Source organism: Engraulis encrasicolus, chromosome 15 (assembly GCF_034702125.1).
Source record: "Engraulis encrasicolus isolate BLACKSEA-1 chromosome 15, IST_EnEncr_1.0, whole genome shotgun sequence".
In the NCBI taxonomy this organism is placed as follows: Eukaryota; Metazoa; Chordata; class Actinopteri; order Clupeiformes; family Engraulidae; genus Engraulis; species Engraulis encrasicolus.
In genome coordinates this window covers 2,316,498-2,339,484 of record NC_085871.1, presented here as the reverse complement: position 1 = coordinate 2,339,484, position 22,987 = coordinate 2,316,498, and the positions used below count along the sequence as shown (strand labels likewise).

The window sequence follows — 22,987 nt, the reverse complement described above, 5'->3', positions numbered from 1 at the left end:
AAAACTCTGTGAGTCTAGTATTCTTTTAATGTTTACCCTTTAATATGAGCCCATAGCTATCTTCCTTGCATTTTATATGTACCCTCAATGGTCTCCAAAACCTTTACTGGTCTTGAATACTTAAAACCGTGTTAATTACCCCTTTGTATAACTGTCTAAATCAGTCATAACTTACTGAGTATGACGTTCCAACTTCCCCTTGCGTGTGTATTGCTTTCTAACGGCATAGAGCCACTGATTGAGCACCTACAAGAGGTCTTCAGTGTGGATAAGGTCAGGAGACTGAGATAGTCAATCCATGAATTGCTTTCTTGAAGCATTGATGTCGAAGACTACTTCAACTTTTCAAACTACTACTACTAATTGAGCAAGGTCATTAGTTCCTTTCCAGCCCTGGAACACCTGTTAAGTAATGCCTGTACCACTACCACCACTACAGAATGGCACACTAAATTATTTTGCGAAACGAGTTTTACACCCTTGAATTGTAGATAAATGTACTGTCTATGCTTTTCAGGGTGCCTACAGATATTCCTAGGTTGAATTTACTACCTTTAACTACCTCCAACTTTTTTTACTACCACTACAACTTCGAGCTTAAACTTACTAAGCTTCCCAGAGACTATTAATAACACAAATTAATCTTGAGAATATTAAAAATATGTTAGAAGATTTTTAGTTGTTTATTTCCAGAATTCATGCTACCCATTCACTGTTAACTTTTTCATGAATACTTACCACCACCATCAAATTTTAAGTATTCATTATGACTGCAAAAATTGCACTTTTCATACATGAAAAGGGGGATTCTCTCCATTGCCCACCATTTTGAATTTCCAGAAATAGCCATTTTTAACTGCAAAAATGACTGTACTTGGGCCATACTATAAAATATTAGTTTATTACTTAGTAAACCTTTTTTGACCATTTCTTGCACAGTGTACCTTTAAGATGCAAGTGTGTAATGAAAATGTAATTGTTTCCAAACTTGTAATGTGCATTGTAATATGTAAAAAGTGCTTGCCCCACGCAGTTCTATTGCTCACCGAAAAAAGGGTAACCTTGTGCTTTTTGTCCTATTACTACATACCTTTGTACCATCTGAAGGTATTCACAGGTTACAGGCATGATTTCAATTATACTATTAAAAAATCCTCAAATAATACAAAAGGAACTATCAAAATTTCTCATTATTTATTTTTAATAGCACAATAATTGAAGACTAAACAATTGTTGTACAGAACATGGATAGCTTTATTTCCACTTTCAGCAAATTGGCAAATTTTCAAAACTCCTTGAGAGGTGGACAAACTGGTTGCTTATAAATTCTGACACTTAAAAAAAAGAACACAATACGAGTTGAATATGAGTAGAAGCCTTAGTACAATTAAGGAAAAGTAACAGAACAGATACATGCAACACCAAAATGTCCTGCTAATTATTTACAATTACACTCCCATAAAGCATAACGAGTCTTTTAGGTAACGCTTTCTTTGAAGGGGTCTTCATAAGGGACCCATGTAGCCATCATAATTATGACACAATTCATGTCAGGATTAACGACACATTATTGGCCCCAACCATGGATGGTCAGGATTAATGTTCCTAACATAAGTCATGTCATTTGCATGCTGGATGCACCCTTATGTATATACCCTTTTAAATGGTTACACTTCAGAAAAACAGTCACTAAGAAGCTTTATAAACACTTTGTGAATAATGAACTAATAATCAACAACACAAATGTTTAAATTAGTAAGAAATACTATTTTAACACAATAGACAATACGGCTGCAGCAGACCTCGAAGTTTGTTCTCCAAAGAGCAAAAAGACTGGATGTAGAAGTGTCCGACAGACAAACAAGCAGCAAAGGTATCCGGCAGGAGCAGATTCCAACTCTGCTGTGTAAATGTAGGTTGGTTCTTACTCATTAACAAACACTTTAAATGTGTTGTCTATAATTAGTTCATTAAAATATGTTAATAATGTGTCAATAAAGGCTTGTAAGGGACTGTTATTCTTAAGTGTTACCTTTTAGATTAAATAAAGTGTTACCAAGTTTTTCAGGTAGAATGACTAAGGACTACTGGGCCCCTGGTCAGTCTGAGCTTTCAGTTTGCGCTCCCACAGCTTCTGGTGATCAGAGAACCCTTGCTTCCCTTTGTTGAAAGAATTGGGTCCTGCTGATGTTGGAGTCTCCCTGCAAAAAAAAAAAAACACAGAACCAAAGGACGTCTTTCTTAGAGAAGCTGATTTGATCATGCTTAGTGACTGTACCAGCCTCTACAGCATCCAACTGTCTTAGAATAATAAAATAAAAATCAATCTATCCATACACGCACACACCATTTTTGATTGGCAAAATGTTTTAACGTTCCAGGGGTATGAATACTTATGCAACCCATCAGACATGTGGACTCGAGTCCAGTGACTTCGACTCGAGTCAGCGGTGTGAAGACTTGCAACTTCAAATGTCAAGATCAGAAAGGACAGATTTTTTTACAGCACAGTCCGGCACAAACAGAACAAACAATCTGCAGTGTTATTTCAGCATTTTGGGTCTGAGGTAGGGCTGGGCGATATGGAAAAAAAACAATATCACGATATGGATTACTTTATATCACGATAACGATATATATCACGATATACCACAATTACATACGTTTTCAGTTATTCTCTTTATTTGCTCTTAATTTTTTCATGTCGCAAAACAACCTTTCTTTAAAATGGATCTTTTTATTCTTATTTTTACAATTAGGTCTACATTATCTGCCTACGCAACTGAATTCTCTTTTCTGATTGGCTGATGGGGTTGCAACTAATTCCCTACAACCTCTCAGGCGTCAAACGTGCGACTAAGTTGGGCGAACTGCCGTTATTAATTCTAAACTGCAGGTTGCTATGGCCAAAAGCCAGTCGTTAGTTCTATCGCATTTGTTTATCAAGTCAAGAGTCAGTCGTTAATTCTATCGCATTTGGTTGTCAAGTCTGTCGCCCTAAAAGTTCTACTACATGCATCTGATAGAGGCGCGCCTGATTATGTGCGCACTAAATTATTCTGCAGTTGGCATAATTTATAGGTTACAAATTTACAGATAGGCCCATCAATAGATGACAAAAATACCCTGTACCGACATTCTAAGCACCTGCCTCGCCATCAATTGTATCGAAACGAGTCATCTGTTCCACTCCCATGGTTTTAACAATGTAGGCTATTTCCCGCTGCCTTCCCTTTTTTATTGATCTGAAAACGTCCTTTTTAAAAATTAGGCTACTCTCCTCTTGTGGTGAAGGAACACGTGTGAAAGGGGAAAGTTATTAAAAATGACCCTAGTGTGGGGAATCTCTCTCTCTTTCTCTCGCTCTCTCTTTTGCGCACAAAGTTGACAGGTAGCCTGTGATGATCAGCAGGGGGAAATAGAGGCGTGATGTGTCGATTCAGCATGTAGAAATGCTTCGCAAGTTTTTGTTTTTAAACTTCCATCCCGCGGTGGTATATGGCCAAAGGAAAATTAAATAATCACAGCGTCGGCAGGCTACCAAACAAAGAGTCTAGGCGCGTCAAGTTGGATGCCCGCACAGCAACATTCTATGTTGTTATTATACGGCACTCTAAAATGGTGCAAGAGCTCCCATTCACTTTCAATGGGCGAACCCAACGTTCGGTGGTCACTACTTTTCTGTAATGCCCACCTAATAATACCCGCTGCCAATGGCAACGAGTTTGGTCACTTCAGAGATCACTCCGCAAGTAGATCGGTCATATCTTCACTGATATGTCTTGCCTTCTGATTTTTAGCAGTATGGGAGCAGCGCGATTAACGCACGCTGCTGGTGGCCCACTGATGCTCCGGTAACCAACCACTCTCAAACGTCTCAAGACGAATTGCAACAACACTAGAAGTCTCATTCAGCGATTCATTTTAACAGTTATGTCATCCTGACAAAGTTGATAACAAAAAAGGCAGTGGTAGCCCATCAGGATTCATCAGCAACATCTCATGTCCGAGTGTTGCTGTTCCAAGAAAGCAAACTGTCACTGTCCACCGGCCGCTGTCCTTACATATTTTATTAAAACTATTGGCTAGTATTTTTTATTTCATTTTTTTACAAGTGAGGAGTTCGTTGACAGTTTCCTTAAGGGTGTAGCCTGTAGGCCTAAGCTAGAAGTTGCTTCCTCCAGCCAACCATCCGGCGCACAGTGCTGTGCCTGTAGCAGGATCGATAATGATGGTCAGGGCGCACAGCAGTGATTGGGTTGCTATGCTTTTTTTCTGGAATACACTGTCGCCGATTAGATAGAAATTGTTCCAGGTTTAGTAGATATCGCGCCGTGAACGAGGCAGCCTGCAAACAGTTTGAAGCGCAACATGGCTGTAACAAGTTAGAAAGTAGCCAAACTCTGTTGCTTGGTAACCTTTTTAAATTATGAGCGTTCCACTAACTATCTTTCTTTGCGCACGCTATAAAATGGCAATAAACATGTTATTTTAAACTACTGGTGAACTATTTATGCTTTCTAATGTTGGTAAAAGCCGTATAATAAGCGGGATAATGTATTGTCCACACGTGACTATCGGAAAATATTTCCCTTCGAAGCGGAATAACACCCCTCCGCCTTCGGCGTCGGAGGGTGTTATTCGCCTCGTCGGGAAAATATTTTCCTATAGTCACGTGTGGACAATACATTATCCCTTACATAGAACTAGAGGTGCTCCGATCACCATTTTTTGGGTCCGATCACCGATACCGATCACCAAAAATCTTTATCTGCCGATTACCGATCATTGCCGATCACAAAAATGATTTCCTATTTTTTTAATAGCCTATTAATTATCCTTATTGAATACCATTTCTGCCCATAAACCAATCAATCTTAATTTGCACATGTCTATTACAGTATTAGGCTATTATTATTATTATTATTATTATTATTATTATTATTATTATTATTATTATTATCTTTCAGACTAGTGTTGGTAATACAGTCTACAGTATTAATCAATGTATAAGTTATTGCATAGAATAACTAAACTATTTAAGATTGAACTGAAACTGAAACATTGTCTTTACTTCCACATGCGAGAAAAAACAACCTGTCGCTTTAAATGAGCAGCCTCGTGAGGAGAGCCCCTCCCCTCTTTGTCACCGTCCACATTTGCAGTGCTCCACTACCGTTCTGAATCTCTCTCTCAAGTTTTAACCACATCTGTCGCCGTTTGGTGTTTCAGCGACTATCAAACTAATCGAATGACTGCCAATTACAACTTTGAAAACAATAATTGACATGTTTGTGCTGACAACGTGAAGTTGTCGCGTGCTGACCAAGGCAACTACACAGGTTATAACGTAACATGGCTCACTGGCGAGTACTCAATCGCAAATTACATTGTCAGGTAAACGGCGCATGGATCGGAAAATCAGATCATTGTTGATGCAGATATGGTTATGAATGGTGGAAATGAAGGGGGGAATGGCGAAAAGTTATAGACAAGCAAAGATGCCTTCTTTTGGTGCAGTTGCAGCTGTGCAGAGCCAGCGCCTACGTGCAGCGCCAGGTGTAAAGGCAAATGGTTGCGTGAGGAATTTAATATCTCTCGATCGGTTTTTTGATCGGCATGTTTTTCCGATCACCGATCAGGCTATTTTTGGCCATTATCGGCCGGTCATGATCGGCAGCCGAGCAATCGGAGCACCTCTACATAGAACATGGTTCCTACAACTCTACAGACAATAATAGATTAAAAAAGTACCCCACCATAACGGCAGATAAGCGGGATAACGGCCTTCGAGGTCGACCGGTTATAGAAATTAATGGCTTGGCGGAGGCAACTGCGCTGCGCGCGTCGCCAAAGTTCGGAGCCGCCGCCTCGCCATTAACTTCGTATGACCGGTCACCTCATCAGCCGTTATCCCTTACTTATAGTGTGTATTGTGACAACATGAAATGTTATGTAAGGGTTAACGTTTGGCGAGAAGGTCGCTACCGTGGAATAGCAGCACGACAGAGAGAATCTTTAGACCCCGACGCGGAGCGGAGGGGTCTTGTTCTCTCTGAAGAGCTGCTATTCCACAAAGCGACCGACTCGCCGAAAGTTAACCCGCTTATTATATGGATATACTTAAATGATTCACATATGGCTGGGACATTTCTTTAGGCCTATTTAATGTTAAGATTGTTGCTGCGCAAAACAAAACAGTGCCGTTGTGGAACACCGCTAGGCAACAGCTAGGTAGCCAGGACAACAGGTGTTGTCCATCACAGCAGCTGATTAGAGTCTTGTTGAAAAGTCGCTTTAGCAGTGAAAAGTCTTGTTGCCATTGACAGCGGTCTGTTATAGACCAACCCGTCCGTTATCGAAAAATAACAGATGTGCGAACGTTGGGGAGCCCCGTTGAAATGAATGGAGCATTCGACCGATGACGTCACACCATATAATAAAAGATGATATTCAATTGTATAAAATTGATAAAATTACTATCACGATATAAACGATATAGGAGAACGGTCACGATATACACTTTTAGATCACGATAACGATATATATCGTCATATTGCCCAGCCCTAGTCTGTGGGGGGGCCAGCTTCACACAGGTGCACGATTTTGATCCTTCTCTCGTTCAAGCACTCATGGTTTTCTCTATTACATATGGGATGTTTTTACTTCAGGAGCAAAATGCGAAGGAAATGATAATTGGAATCCTTTCTTGCACGTGTGCCGTAAGGGTGGGCGATATATACCGTCTGCGAAGTTATCGTAAATGTTGTTTTGACGATGAGTAATTTTGCAATATCGAGATATTTTTATGAAGACGCTAAAATCAACAAAAGCGCTGTGACAGGACTCATTCAGACAGTGACGACAGCCAAGCCTTTCAGCCAATAGTAATGTAGTTGTGAACTGGAGAAAAAAGTCTGTGAACCAATGAGCAGACAGCGCTGAGGGGGGCGGGCTGCAGCGTTTTGCCACACAGGAGAGAGAAATTTCCGTGTCACTCGTGCACAGACAGCACTGCAGCTGCTGGGCACTGGAGGAGAGTTGCTGTTATCCAAATGGTGGATTTACATGAGGAATTCAACCACTAAACCAGCCATTGCATGGTGCTGAGGGCGTTTTGAAACTATGTGCTTTACTTAGCAACCGTTTGTGATTATGGAAAGCCAAATAGTTAGGAAGATAAATAGCTTTGTCTCTGGTCTGAGAAATCGCTAGTTAGCATGCTAGTTAGTGAACTAGGCTAAGCAATGTTGTTCTCTACAACTATTAGTGGCTGTTACTCACTACTCAAACACCCACCTGCATACAGATGGCATAACTGCTTAGGTGGACAAGTACTGTTAAGTTAGACTGGTGCAGTGAGTTAAATTACAATGTGTGAAATTCAACACATGCAATTTGCAGCTGCCCTAGTTTCCTATCCATGTACTGTTTCCAGTCAAAAATGGCTGTCATCTAACAGAATCATAAGCAATACATTATACAACTATTTTTTATTTACATGGATATGTTTTCATGCCAAGTGATGAAGTATTACTTTACAGACCAGAGCATATGCATGTTATTAAATTCAAAAGCTCTTCAGCACAGCATTTCTCCCAACTCTCTGTCCCTCCCCAGTTACAACACAAATTCAGCACTAGCCTACTACCTCCAGTGCAGAATTGAAATTAGTCTGGAATCATGCACAAATAATAGACAGCATAAATGTGTAGCTTTGTTATACTGCCATGCTTTGTGATGTAGCCTAGTGTAGACATGCCATCATTTATGCAGACCTCTTGGTAACATGCAGTTTAGGCTACATAGGCCTACAAATTATCTGCATTTCTCACCCTGCCCTGACAAATTCCTATACAGTAAAATTCAAACACATTGATTACCCCCCCCCCCCCCCTCCTGAAATTGGCCCTACTGGTTTTTGCAAGTGTTTTTTTGGAAATTATCGTCAACTTATCGTTATCGTGAAAATTCTAAAACTTAGAGATATTTTTTTTTGCCCATATCGCCCACCCCTAGCGTGCCGTTTAAAAAAAAATATATTTTGCGGGATTTTTTTTTTTTTGCTAAATATATTTTTAGATATATATTGGAAACTATGTCGGCCACATTTAAACTATAACGGTGCGCCATGGTTTCCTCAATGTATGGGAAACACTGCAGGTGCTACTGGCTACCACCACCCTCCAAAAAAAATAATCTCTTCTGATCTCGCAGAAGAAAGGTGACAAGTTTGAATAATTTCAACAACAAAAAATGGCCCCCGGACCTGACTTTTCATCCCTGCATTAGAAAAATGTGTGAGTGAGTGAACCCACCTGCCAATGTTCTTCATCCTCATCTTGGCTTCGGGTGGCATCTCTTCTGGTTCACTCTGGTGGGGCAAATTTTCAGTGAATTAGTCATGATGTCGGAGAGATGGTGCAGAGGATGCCAACCAACTCTGAAATTCCACAGGCTACACATCCTCCTCTTAGGTTAGTGAGACAATACAGAATTTTCATCTGCTCTTTGTTCCACAGTGTCGTAAATAACCCAGTGAGTCATCAAGGTATTTCATTTTGAAGTGTTAACACGTTACCATAGTAAAGAAACAGAGAATATATAAAACTCACATCATCATCGTCGTCGTTGAAAACAGCTGCGATTTTTTTTGCTGGCAATGATGGCACCGTCTCTTTTACTTTCTGTGTCAGTAAAATGAGGGAGGGAAAGACAACATGCTTAAACAGAGCATGGCCAAATCAGGACAATAAAGGACAAGTGCACCATTTTGAACCTTGAGCCCATTTTCTGAGTTGTCTGCAATGACTCCCCCTCTACGTTTTTATGAGTGCTACTGTCTCCGTTATTTGGCTTATTTGGATTTTGTCTCAGCCGAAGAATGGCCGTCTATGGGCATGTCCATATTTGTTCTTAAAAATCATGCTTAACATTGCAAAAGTATGCATCTCATCAAGTAGTTAGGTAGGGTGTTCAGTCCCACCAGGAAATCGCGGGCATTTACTCAAAATTTGCGATCTGAATTGCCAGATGGTGCACGAGGATTTCCAGAAAATCGTGCTAAAAGTTGCGGAGCTTCTTACTGTGTTGTTTCGATTTTGTTGCGGCATGAAGTGAAAGGTGCGATTTTTGTTGCGATTTTTAATAGCCTATGTTTCCCCACGCTTGAAAGTAAAGGACACTGCCACATTCCAGTCCTCTGGTGTTTTAATATTATTTTCAGTGGTCATTTTGGTATTTTTGAGGTAGCCTTGGTAGCCTAGGTAGTAACCTCATAAGAAATTCGATGGCCACTATTAGAATATTATTCGAAAATCGGAAAAAAGACGTGCGTTTGCTGACTTAAGGACTCCCACCGTCATCCTTTGAAAACATCTACAGTACGAGGTGGGAGCGTAGGCCTGGCTACACCTCTGAACGTCCAGCAGCATGTTCACTGGAGGAGGTAGTCTGTGTAATGGAGGTGGCGACCGCGTCCGTGCCGTGAAATATTTCTCATTCCCTTCCCCTCCTTCCATTCTCGTCACGGCAAGGGGAATAATAAACTCCAATCGAACAACTGTGTTGAACAATTGTGTTGTTCGCTAGTTGGGCTGCATTAGTTAGCAATTGACATTGTTGACATTATCCAGATGCGCACGGCTACAGGGGTGGCTTTTACTTTGGAAAAGTTTGTTATCCAAATCCGAAGCAACTTCATATGAAATGACCCCCAAATAGTTGCAGATTATAGTTCATGTAGTGAGCCAAATACAGTCAAGTCAAGTCAAGTTTATTGTCAATTTCTTTACATGCACTGGTCATACAAAGAATTTGAAATTGCGTTTCTTGCTCTCCCATGCAGACATAGACTAATCTAGGTAAGGACATAGACAGTATAGACATAGACAGTACTCATACATGGACATAGACAGTATGGACGTAGACATTGCTCATACAGACATTTAAAGTGCAAGACTGGACAACAGAAGACTTGTAGAGAACATACATTAAGAGGAGGTATTTTGTTGTGCTTTTTCTAAAAGTCCTTTATAGCGTTCTGACATAGTAATAGTAGCATTTGAAGAAAATAAATAATTAAAAAAGGTTTTTATTAAATACACCAGCAGCAGTATGTGTGTGTGTGTGTGTGTTTGTATGCGTGTGTGTGTGTGTGTGTGTGTGTTTAGTGCAGGTAGAAAGTGCGGTGTGCGTCTGTGTGTGTGTACCTGTGTATGTGTGTGTGTGTGTGTATGTGTGTGAGTATGAGTTGTGTGTCAGTGTGTGTATGTTTGGGTTTTGTGCAGAAAGTGCAGTGTGCTTGTGTGTATGTGTGTGTGTGTGTGTGTGTGTGTGTGTGTGTGTGTGTGTGTGTGCGCGCATGTTTTGAGTTAGTGCAGGTTGAAAGTTCAGTCACAGATGTAGTAGTGCAGGTGGAATGTTCAGTCGCAGATATGGTGGTGGGGATGAGGGGGGGGAGCGTTGTCAGTGGCCTGGCTGGCTAGAGGCTGACAGTGAAGGGAGAGTGGGTTGAGTGTTCAGTATCTTGATTGCTTGATGCATCGTGCTGCTTGCAAGCCTGGTGGTACGGGAACGGAGGCGCCTGTACCTCTTTCCAGAGGGCAGAAGGCTGAACAGTTTGTGTGCAGGGTGGCTTGTGTCTTTGATGATCATCAGTGCTTTTCGGGTGAGGCGTGCGGTGTAAATGTCCTGCAGGGAGGGGAGTGGTACTCCAATGATCTTCTTCGCTGTGTTCACAACACGCTGGAGTGTCTTCCTGTTTTTCTCCGTGCAGCTTCCTCCCCACACTGTGATGCAGCTGGACACGACGCTCTCTATGGTTCCTCTGTAGAATGTTGTCATGATGGAGGGTGTAGCACTTGCCTTCTTTAGTTTGCGCAAGAAGTAGAGACGCTGATGGGCCTTCTTCGCCAGTGATGTAGTGTTGGTGGTCCAAGAGAGGTCGTCGCTGATGTGCACTCCAAGGAACTTGGTGCTGCTCACTCTCTCCACAGCATCACCGTCGATGGTCAGTGGTGGCAGTTGTTTTTGGACCCTCTGAAAGTTGACAACAATCTCCTTGGTCTTGTTGACATTCAGCAGGAGGTTGTTGTCTTTGCACCATCTGGCCAGCAGGTCTACTTCTTCTCTGTAGTGGGTCTCATCGCCCTTAGTGATGAGGCCCACCAGTGTTGTATCATCCGCAAACTTCACTAGATGGTTAGTGCTGTGGGTCGTTGTGCAGTCATGTGTCAGCAGCGTGAACAGCAGGGGGCTGAGAACACAACCTTGCGGAGCCCCCGTGCTCAGGGTCAGGGTGCTTGAGGTGTTATTCCCTACCCGTACTGCTTGTGGTCTCTGCATCAGGAAGTCCAGCAGCCAGTTGCAGAGGGAGGTGCTGAAACCTAGTTTGTCCAGTTTTCTGATGAGTTGTTGTGGTATTATGGTATTGAATGCTGAACTGAAGTCAATGAACAGCATTCTCACATATGAGTCTTTATTGTCCAAGTGGGTGAGGGCTGGATGGAGGGCAGAGCAGATTGCATCCTCCGTGGATCGCTTGGCTCGGTATGCGAACTGGTAGGGGTCCAGGGTGGGGGGTAGGGTGGCTTTGATGTGTGACAGGACTAGCCGTTCGAAGCACTTCATGATTATGGGCGTCAGTGCTACAGGACGGTAGTCATTGAAGCATGATGGTGATGATTTCTTCGGCACGGGTATGATGGTAGCAGCTTTGAAAAGTGATGGGATGACTGCTTGCTACAATCGCCTCAGCTAAGAGTATCATGTTTACCTCGCTTGTTAGGTCATTATTATTAGCTCGAGACATATTGAAATAACCTGCCATTGTTGACACTGACATTGGCTAACGTCCTTGCAAAAGTTTACGCTGGCCAAATCAGATGCAAATTGTTCCCGAATAGTTTCAGATGACGTTTCATGTTTACAAAACCATCACCAATTGCAGATTTAAAGTGTTGATAAATGCCCAATGCCCCTTCCTGAAATGCACGAGATGCGTGGCATCTAGTGCGTGTCGGCGGGGGTGCGGGGCGCTTTCAGACACTTGCCTTACGTGTTGGAAATGAAACATGAGCATTCGTATTTACTAGGTCAATTTAATGAAACCCTGCAGAAGTTTTCATTTGTCACTTAGGCCTAACACAGCAAGGGAGGCCAACACAGATTTGTTTTTATGTGGAGTCTGCATTTTATGAATGTCAATGTGGATTTTGAGACTGGCTCGATTTTTTTAGATTACAGCAATAGATAATAGATTACAGTTTTTAAAGGAAGTTTGTCGACGTCAGTGAAGTCAGCGCAACGGACGTGGATTGGTTCAAAATCGTGGTGATTGGTGAAAGTTGCGCTGTCGAGCAGAATTTTCAGGAATTCATTGAAGTTGCGAAAAAGTTGCAAATCGCAACATCGCGAATTCCTGGAGGGACTGGGTGTTCATTGGCATTCCCTAACAAGTTTGAAAGTGAAATAAGTCTTCTGTCTTCATTGTCTTATGTTCTATTGGTCATTTTGTGCATGAAAGAAAGAAGAATTATTTACAAAATGCTACATAAAAAAACGACAGAAGCGATGTTTCCTTTTTTTTTAAAAATGGTATGGAATACCAGTGAACAAGTAACAGAGAGAGCAGCAAACTTCAAACAAACGGTGAGGCGGACTCGAAAACATGCAGACAATTCAGAAAAGGGGCTTAATGTTCAAAATAGAGCACTTGTCCTTTAATGTTGCATTCCAGATCCAATTCACACTAATAGGAACATGGGACTTATCTACTCTCTACTCTCCCACCTCAAATAATGAAGTCAGGGGATATTGGCGGTGTACAAACCCCAACTCCGATGAAGTTGGGACGTTTGGTAAACAGTGAATAAAATCAAAATGCTATCATTTTCAAAACATCCAATCTATTAATTAGATGGAGAATAGTGAAAAGACAACATATTAAGTGTTAAAACCGAGAAAAAAATATTGTTTTGGGGGACATATGTACTCATTTCTAATTTGATAAATCCAACACGTCTCAAAAGAGTTGGGACGGGGATCAGTGAAATTTAGTAAACATCCAAATAAGATAAAACAACAAAGAAGAACATTTCAAAATGAATTGTACTGACGGACAATATATGTGTCCAGGTATAAGATCATCACAGAGAGGCTGAGTCACTCAGAATTAAAGATGCAAAGGGAATAATTACCATAGTTATTACATACATTTTTGAATTCCCTTTGATTTACCACGATTGAGTGTATATAAGACATATTTTTGTTAATAAAATCATTGTATAGGTTCATGACATCATGAAATATATATTGGCTGTAGTCTCACTCTAATTCCTGGAGTGCTAGAGCTATTGAAAATTGACCATATTAAGAATGCTTAATGCTTGCAAATGATACAGGGGTGTAACATTCTCCTAAGCACCTGAGCTCACTTGAAATAGACCCAGAAGACATGGGAAACTGTCCTTTGCTTACAGAAGTCAGCAGAAGTTGTAGAAGTCCATTCTTTTTGACAATAATAGAGCATGGCACATCCTGTGCTACAGTGAAAATGGACCATCCAACTTGTGTTAGTGCTAGCTTCAAAAGTCAGCCTCCATGATGGCATGCGGGTGCAGTAGTGCATTGGTTAAGATGTTCTCACTCATCTGTAGAGTTAAATACAGTGCTGAATGGTATAAATGGGTTTTAAACAGCATGAAAAGCCACTCATGCATTATATTTTGAAGGGAGATCTTCGATTACTGCCACATAGTAAGGTCAAATTGCATTCTCTACTATGTTTTAACAGTTTGGCTCCATCATAAGGACCAGCAGGTGATAAAATGGTGGGTTTTTGGTCAAGACCTGTCACACTGTAAGCACTACAGAAAGGAAAACATTGCAAAACATGACAAGGAATACACCCACCATTTAAGCTGGTGAAATCATGTCCAAGATAGGAATTAACACTGTTTTTTATATAAAATCATCTCATCGGTTAGTGTATTTAACTGTTAAGTGTTGTCTTTTGTTTTGTTTTTAGTCTTCCTCGACATTTGCTGCCATTTATTGTCCCCGTCCCAACTCTTTTGAGACGTGTTGGATTTATCAAATTAGAAATGAGTACATATGTCCCCCAAAACAATATTTTTTCTCGGTTTTAACACTTAATATGTTGTCTTTTCACTATTCTCCATCTAATGAATAGATTGAATGTTTTGAAAATGATAGCATTTTGATTTTATTCACTGTTTACCAAACGTCCCAACTTCATCGGAGTTGGGGTTTGTACATTGAGCTACAATAAGCACGCTGTAAACTTTATTTTCCGTTGTGTATGGTTAATTTAAACACAGTAATTTCTCCTTGACGTCTTCATGCTACCGGCGTAAAACTGTGTCAGCATGTAGCGTACAGTAGAAATAACCACTATTTAAACTCTTTGTCTCACATCAAAACACCTCAACACAGCCGGTTTACTCAAAGCAGTTGCTGCTATGGTTGTAGTGGAGCTCCCACTTCCAAGTGCCTGGAACACCTTGAGGTGGAAGCTGGAATAATTTCAGGGGGGGTAAGTGCCAAGTCCCGCTAGTTTGGATTGGGTATGGAAAGTGATATTAAAACAGCAGGTGATACAATGTGTACCATCACTCCATGACGTACGGTCAACTTCCAAATGTTTTCACATTCTCAAATTTAAGAAGGTCAATTGTAAAGCCTGCAATGCTCGACTGTACACTACCGGTCACAAGTTTTATAACACACTCATTTTTTCCCATTATTTACTGGAATTCAAGTTATAGACATCCATTGAATAGCTTGAAAAGAATTACAGTAATCAAAATCGTCAAATCATTTTTAAACATACATCATTAAAACCATAAGACATGAATCAGAGTTAAATGTTAACTTACAGTAGTTCCTCCTAATTTAATTGAGATTGGGGAAGGTTTTTTCAACGGTTGGCTGAAGCTGAATCCTGCCTTTGCCACTTTTGGGGGTGTCGGCTCCTGCTCCGAGTCGTCCTGGCCCGGCCGTTTGGCAGAAAATCCCTCTCCTCTTGTGCCGATACTGGAAGAGACAGTCTTAGTTTTCACATTGCCTCCCTTCCCCGGTCCTGCTGGAGGCAACACAACTTTGCGTGGTGAGTGACTATTGCCTGGTATACAGTAAATAGTAATGGTAAACAATAATAATAGTAAACAATAATGACAAAGATTTCCTTTCATCCAAGGATAGTGTAGACATTAAGCTCTGGTCATCATAAGAAGTGTGAACAAAATACATTTCAATCGTGGGAACTTAATCCAACTATCTAAGCCTTCTTACTTGTGTTTATGCTCTGGTTATCATAAGAAGTGTGCACAAAAAATAACATGAAACTTTCTAGGCTTGAATTTGATGACATACTGTGAAGATAAATGCATGTTTAGTTTGCATTTCCAGCATGAGAAAGTAATTGAAGGGAAATGCCCAAACAGGTCAATAAAGGGCACTGTTTGGGGTCAAGGTTGTTTGAAATGTATTAATATTACAAAGTGAATATGGGAATGACAAAAAGTGTGCCTATTGAATATCGATGCAACAAAAAAGCAGAATAATTAGAAATGAATGCGACAAGTGGCATTTGATGGCCCTCGAACCAATGGCGCAGGGCTGGGGCATTTCACTCCACCCCAACACACCCAGAGTTTAAGTAGATTTAGGTGTTAAGAGTTTCTGAGAGGTATGAGGAGGGTGTTGACCATGTAATTTAAGGGATGAATGCATTTTGCTTTTTTTACACGTTATTTTTTGTATTACTGCGTCATGCAAGTGTACATCGCCGAATTGAATGAGGTGGGTTTGGGCTTTTAGACACCTCTGCGGAAAGCAGAGAAGAGAGAGGCAAACAGGGGGACACGTTCTTTTTTTCCAAGTCGGGGCGGAACAGTGTTTGCGGGCCTGGCTCCTGTGGATCGCATTTTGGCATTTCACCTGTACAGTTCACCTGAACTTGGGAATAATCTGAAGGTCACATGAAGTTTGGAGCTCTGTAGTAATTAGCGCAGAGTTAAAAAGATCAGTCCACGATCCCATATCGATTCATGTTCGAAAAATCCGATATCGATCCAAAACAATAAAATCGTCATAAAATACGCTGACAACACAGCCATCCGCTGCAAATTACAACCATCCTTCCAAATTACACCAAATCTGAGCTGGACTCTGAACACTACAGCCACAGTAAAAAAGCCCAGCAAAGGCGCAGGGTGTGATTTGTCAGAAAACCAGAAGTTTCAGGTTTCAGGCAATATCAATGGAATTACATTAAACTGTGATTAAAATCGTGTAGAAAAAGTTTCCCCCCTCCCATCACCACCACCACCACCACCACACACCCACACACCCAAATACCACCCTAAGGATGCTATGGAAAGCTGAACTGAACAATCATCCTCTCACACTGGCCTACAGAGGTCTATTAGAGAGATGCTCCGATCACCATTTTTTGGCCCGATCACCGATACCGATTACCAAAAATCTTTATCTGCCGATCACCGATCACAGAAATTATTTCCTATTTTTTTAATAGCCTATTAATTATCCTTATTGAATACCATTTCTGCCCATAAACCAATCAATCTTAATTTGCACATGTCGCTTTCAAAATGTAGGCCTATTATTAGGCTATTATTATTGTTATTATTATTATTATTATTATTATTATCTTTCAGCTCTTTCAGACTAGTGTTGGTAGCCTACAAGTAGGTCTACAGTATTAATCAATTTATAAGTTATTGCATATAATTACTAAACTATTTAAGAATGAATTGAAACTGAAACATTACTTCAAATAGTCTTCTACATACGAGAAAAAACACTGTCGCTTTAAGTGAGCAGCCTCGTGAGGAGAGCCCCTCTCCTCTCTGTCACAGTCCACAGCTGCAGTGCTCCGCTGCCGTTCTGAGTCTGAGCTCTCTCCCTCTCCCCTCATCTGTCGCCGTTTGGCGTTTCAGCGAATATCAAACTAATCGACTGACTGTCAATTACAACTTTGAAAACAATAACGTTGACATGTTTGTGCGGACAACGTGAAGTTGTCGCGTGCTGACCGAGGCAACTACTCAGGTTATAACGTAAAATGGCTAACGAGGAGTAGTCAATCGCAAATTACATTGTAACTGAAACACTTGAGATTCTAAACAAGAAAAAAAACTTCACTTGAAAGAACAGGCAACACGCACAACACAGCGTGTCTGCGAGGAAAGCTCTTTCTCTGTAACACTGTAATAGATTGTAGAATTCCCTGCACAGACTCATTGAGTTTCACCGTCCACTCTCCCTCTGTTGCTGTTTGGTGTTGCAGCGACTACAAACTAATGAACTGGCTGTCAATTAAGCTACAACTTTAAAAACAATACCGTTGATGTTTGATTTGGAAACGTTTAGTTGTTGCGTGCTGACTGACAACTTCCATACAGGCTGTAGGCCTAACTCAAAATAGCGAACATGGCAAGACTGACACGCGTCATGTAGGCTAAACGGCGCATGGATCGGATCGGTTGGTGCAGTCAGATATGATTATAAATGGTGAAATGAAGGAGGGAATTCCGCGGGAATTCTGCGACATCAAACAGACTGAAGGGAAGTCTCTGCAAAGAATAACAAATAATAAGTATTTACAGGCACAACACTGCCCTCTATGAACTGAGTGCATGTACAGTGCAATCACAAGAGAGCAGAGAGAAGACCAACTCACTACTCAGACATAAGCACTGCACGTCCAACCTCAGACACAGTAGAACGAACGGTATCTCGAGATCAACAACAACAAAAGACCAAGATTTCTTCCCTACATTAGACTGATGGCAAAACAAAAGTTCTGACCTCACGGTCTTTTTTTTATTTTTTACTTAAAAGAACGTTTTCCCTACCAATCACATGACTTTTGCCCTATTCTCTTCTTCCTTTTCTATTAAGCCTGGCTCAAACTACGCGACTATCGGCCCGATTGTCTGAAAGGCATGCAAGACAGCTGTGTCTGGACTCTGGACTGCTACTTTGTAACCTATTGGTCATACTTTTGAAATTAGGCTTAAAAAAGGCTAAAAGCAGCACTAAAATGTTAAATGCTGTAAACATGTAGAAAATGTTTCTAAGCACCAACAAAAATAAAGTTAAACAAGTTCGCCCACTGTGCTTCGAATAGATCTATTGCGCCGCCAGAAGGCGACAAAGCCTTCAGTCAGAAGCAATGGGAGTAATATGCATCTCAGTTGTCAGAGGTGCTTTTTCTCGAGCCCGAGGATTTGATTCTGTGGTTTCAGTAACACTTGACGCTGCACTGGGTAGTAGCAGAGAGGGTTTATGGAAGTAGTATCAGCTTATAGTCCGTTCCCATAAACGGTATCTGGTGGCACTTCAGGGACACGAGCACTAGCTATTACTGGCCCGAGATAGGCAGATGTTGGTTAGCTAGAAGTGCTAATGTTGCTCTCCACATTGCAGGCTGCAACGCTATCCGCAAGGAATCTAGCTGCCATTGACATGGGGACGACAAAAACTAGTGATATTTAAAAGTAAGTGTGTAGAACACATGTTCCACGCCAAACTACAGCTTGCGTTCATCAGGCCTATGTTGTTACTTGCTCTCTACTGTTTCGGTCTGTGCTTTAAGGGAACAACGAACCGTAAATTATGGCTTTTATACCAAATACAATATGCAAAACAGTTAAAACATAAAATACACATTTGACGGGGACACGAGTCATCATAAATACTGTATTCACTTGAATTTTACCTTGGTCCTCCACGGCCGACTTTGTAGCGATATGTCTCTCCGCCATATTAGAAGACGTTCCTCATCGTTTATTAACGGCGCCGTTCTGTTCACCGACACATTTCTTCACTTCCCTGCATGGACAGTTGTCGCAACCGTATGTAAGTGTACGCCTGATGAGAATCGCGCATGCTCGCATGCGCATATGTGCTTTCTTCTTCTTTTGCTTTTGGCGGGTTACGCGCTATGGTTGACTCACACCGCCACCAGGCAAAATGGAAAGGAATTGTTTTTTTTTTCATACGGACCATGCTATTAGCCTACTTCAGTAGGCTACAACTTGGACGTAAAAATGCACTTCTTTTTGTGGACTTAGAAACTAGAATGTCAAAATTCGCCCTATCGATATCGAGTCACAGCCAGTTACTTGGAGAGGTCAAACCTGTGTTGGAGGGAATCTGTGGCATGCTTTTCACTTTTACTTTTTATACCTCATATCTTGGGAACCCATGGTCAGAATCTTCTGTAGGCATATTGTCAGAGACATTCTTGTCCATTCCATGACCCCCCACAAGAAATATCAGGTCGCTAGCTCAAACACTGTAGTGCCACCAGCAGGTCAAAGTTCAAAGTCACCACCCACCAAGTCATATCTCAGCAACCCATAATAAGAATTTATAAATACAAAAAAGTCAGACTCAATAGAACCCACTGCATAGACCTGTCCGAAGCTGGCATATGAGGGTCATTTCAGAATTGTGGGTACATTTCAGCTTTTGACAAAAGTAAAATAAAATGTTTTATTTCTGTGAAACTTTTTATCAATTCTCAAAGAACATACTTTCAATTGTACACTTCCAGTATTTGCCAAGCTTAAACATGTATGATTTTTATTATTTTATCTAAAAATGGGTACATTCTGTCAACTCTGTTACGGGCAAATTAAGGTAAATATCAACTAAATGCAATAGCCTACATGGTAAAATCATGTGTTCCCTGACAGAGTATTTGTCCATATATCCATTTATTTAACTTTGAGTTTTCTATGATAAATATTCTTTTTTCAGGAGTTAAAACATTGAGACGTTTCACTGAAAAGTTGCCAAGAGTGTTAACATTTTCTCCATAAATAGCTTTAAAAATCAGTTAAATGCTTTGAAATTTCAAGTAGCCTAAAGTTAGTTAGTTATGGCACTGCTTCTGGTGTATGTATTAACAAGAAAACATATTTAATTCTCTTTTTTTAAGCAAAAACAAACAACTTTTGTAACAGAGTTGACGGGACAAACATAACAGAGGTTGACACTGTCAAGCTCTGATATTATGTTGCCAGATTTGTCTGACCATTCCCAGCCCAAACAGTGCTCAAAAACCTAAATTCTAAATTCTTCCCAATTTCAAAAAAGTGTATTGATTTCTGAGGCAATACAAACATTTTTCTTAACCATTTTTACCCGCAGATGGCCATGCCAAGCAGCCCAATTGGGCGGGTAACCGCCCAATCTGGCAACACTGGCAAAATGTAACAGAGTTGACGATAACAGAGTTGATTTTTTTCACTATTTTGTGATTTTACTCCATGTGCTATCTCTAACTAGATACCACACATCATAACTAAAGCCACACTTTAATGAAGTTTCATAGTAAAATTGATTTTAGAAAATTGAAAGATAGATTTACTACAGAATCATAGTAACAGAGTTGACGCACAATAAATATACTCTTGGTGTGTTCTCAACATTTAGCACAAATTATTAGGAGAGACAGTTAAACATACCATAATTCCCTTCCAAGGAAGTGAAGAAAAGGAAGTGACACCATTTGGTGCAGGTTATATGGTTTTATATAAATGCTATTGATTATTTTTATGTTGTTTTATGCCAGACGTAACAGAGTTGACAAACCCCTGGGACAGGTAAAAAACATTTTTTTAAAATATCAAGATCAGCTGTGTTACAGGAAAAAAACATTCTCTGCAACAGAATATATTTATATTTATAGATTTATCATAAAAAATCTGCAAATTTTACAGAATTATGTTATGTTTATTCAAGTTGAACATGTGAATCTCTATAGTGGGACAGGCGATTTTGATGATTTTGGGGGGGTTTGGAATCATTGAATGCATATTTAACAAATAAATTGTGCATAAAATGTACATCAAACATTGTGCTCAGTGAACATACAGTCTATTTAGTGATAATATTGAAAGTAAATTCTGAAAAGATTATTATAAATATTTTTTTTTTACGTGGGACACCAAATGTACCCGCAATTCTGAAATGGCCCATATACGTAGTTGAAGCTACGGACTTTAAAGTTATTGTGGACAAGACAAAAAGAGACGCATACGCTTTCACTATCATGCCTGAAACTTGGTAACATAATGAAGACACACATTTCTATGTGACTGCAGTGGCGACCAGGTGCAGTGCCACCATGTTTTAGGTGAATGCATTGCTATAAATGTGGAAATTAAAACACTTTGCACGTGTCTATATGATTGACATGGCGATGCAAAGGGATACTGAGAGGGAAAGTGGACAAGACAGCATTTTTACGACAATGACACCTTCTCCTTCCTCATACCTGTCTGAAAATTGTTACGCTTCATCCGTTTTTCACAGGTAGGGGTGTAATTAGGGCAGGGCGACGTGCCATGATCCCCGGGCCGCAGGTGCAGGGGCCGCCAAGGCTGCTTGCAGCTTTAATTTTTATTTGAAATTGTTCTATAGTCCACTGTTTCCTATTTCATTTAATGGAATAATAGTTATGCCAATCTTGTATTACTATTTGAAGGGTCTTTTTCATGTCAAATGTGTGATTATGGTCACTTTTTTTCTTGAAAACCAGTACATATTACCAGACATGTGGACTCGAGTCCAGTGACTTTGACTCGAGTCAGACTCGAGTCAGCGGTGTGAAGACTTGCGACTTGAAATTTTAAGATCAGAAAGGACTTGCGACTCGACTCGACTTGCACGCCTTTGACTCGGGACTCGACTTGGACTTGACAGTTGTAACTTGCAATGACTTGGCGTGACTTGCCACGTTTAGTCAGACCCTTGTTTGCAGAATGCAACAGCCCCCCCCCCCCATTATTTGTTTGAATCACGGCATTGCTGTAAGCGTGCTATGCAGCCTGGACGCTGCGACCAGCGGCAACAGTGAAACACCATCTCCGAGTCTCCAGAACAAACACAGCCCACATTTTAAACCATCGCGGAAGTTAATTTGTCTCCCTCTATCCACAACTCGTTTTACATTCTTGTATGGAAGTTTGATCTTATCTCTGATCTCGACACTCTGATCAACAAATATTTTCTATCAATGTTGTAGGAGTGTGTGGTGGGGAGTGTGATGTGCAACACGCGTCTAGGCTACACACCAATGCTGCTTTGTGCGAAGCATATGCGTTTTGAGATGTCTGAAATCAGTTGAAAAACAATCTCCCACCTGCAGTATGAGACTAAGCTGGATGAGGTAATTTGCTGGTTGTGGAAGAGTTCGCCATAAAATTATTAATGGAGCGTCAGACAACGGAGATGCAGATTTGCCAACCGAGTTTGAGCATAGCCTACACAGCTAAAAGTAGCCTAGGTATTGTTCTTATAACGATATGAAACCTACGAAGTCGGACAATAAGTCAGAGCGGAGCATTGCGCAATAAGCATGCATTTGCTTTTGGGAAATTTCCGCCATTCTTGTGGACGAAAGAAATGTGACCGGCAAGTTGATTGGACTCCAGTTAGGAGACAGCTGGCAAAAGTTCACGCTTGTAGTGGGTTAGAGTCAAAGTTTAACCTCAAAGTTTTTCTTTTAATAGCCTATTTTTAACCGTATTAAATGGGCATCAGGACGCTATTTCACAGACTAACTCACTGGGCACATTCAATGCGTCTAGTCCATGGCTAAAGAAACGCAAGCTGACGCACGCTATTGCTGAGCGGTGCGAGACATGCATGGCTCGGCTTGCCGTGGATAAAGCGCCCTGTGCCCAACCTATCTCGCGCTGCTCCCATCTTGCGCTCGTGAAACTTGTATCTCATGGTGTCGACTCAATCTTATATTAAGTTTCTCACAGTTCAAACATGTTTTGGTTGGTAATTTTGGAAGTTTGGAGTCACAATTGCCGTTGCTTGGAAATGACAGGTTAGAGCAGCACGACGCAAGCACTGGAGAACTGGCATGTTAAACCCTGCTTTCCAAATAAACAAAAATCAGGAAACATAGAATCAG

General features: G+C 40.8%; 1 protein-coding gene across 2 annotated transcripts; it reads right to left on the bottom strand.

Moving 5' to 3' along the window:
• Window positions 1–1,175: 1,175 nt before the first annotated feature.
• LOC134463614 (PEST proteolytic signal-containing nuclear protein-like) lies at window positions 1,176–18,959 on the bottom strand. 2 transcript variants are annotated; one of them, XM_063216793.1, is made up of 5 exons: window positions 18,770–18,959; window positions 14,901–15,106; window positions 8,616–8,687; window positions 8,319–8,374; window positions 1,176–2,201 (listed from the first exon to the last, which is right to left on the bottom strand). In XM_063216793.1, the coding sequence occupies exons 1-5, from the start codon at window positions 18,813–18,815 to the stop codon at window positions 2,078–2,080; spliced, it is 504 nt and encodes a 167-aa protein (XP_063072863.1). In that variant the 5' UTR covers window positions 18,816–18,959; the 3' UTR covers window positions 1,176–2,077. The 2 variants fall into 2 exon arrangements, with proteins under 2 accessions (XP_063072863.1, XP_063072864.1); XM_063216794.1 differs by having other exon boundaries at window positions 14,901–15,103; window positions 18,770–18,958.
• Between the last annotated feature and the right edge of the window lie 4,028 nt (window positions 18,960–22,987).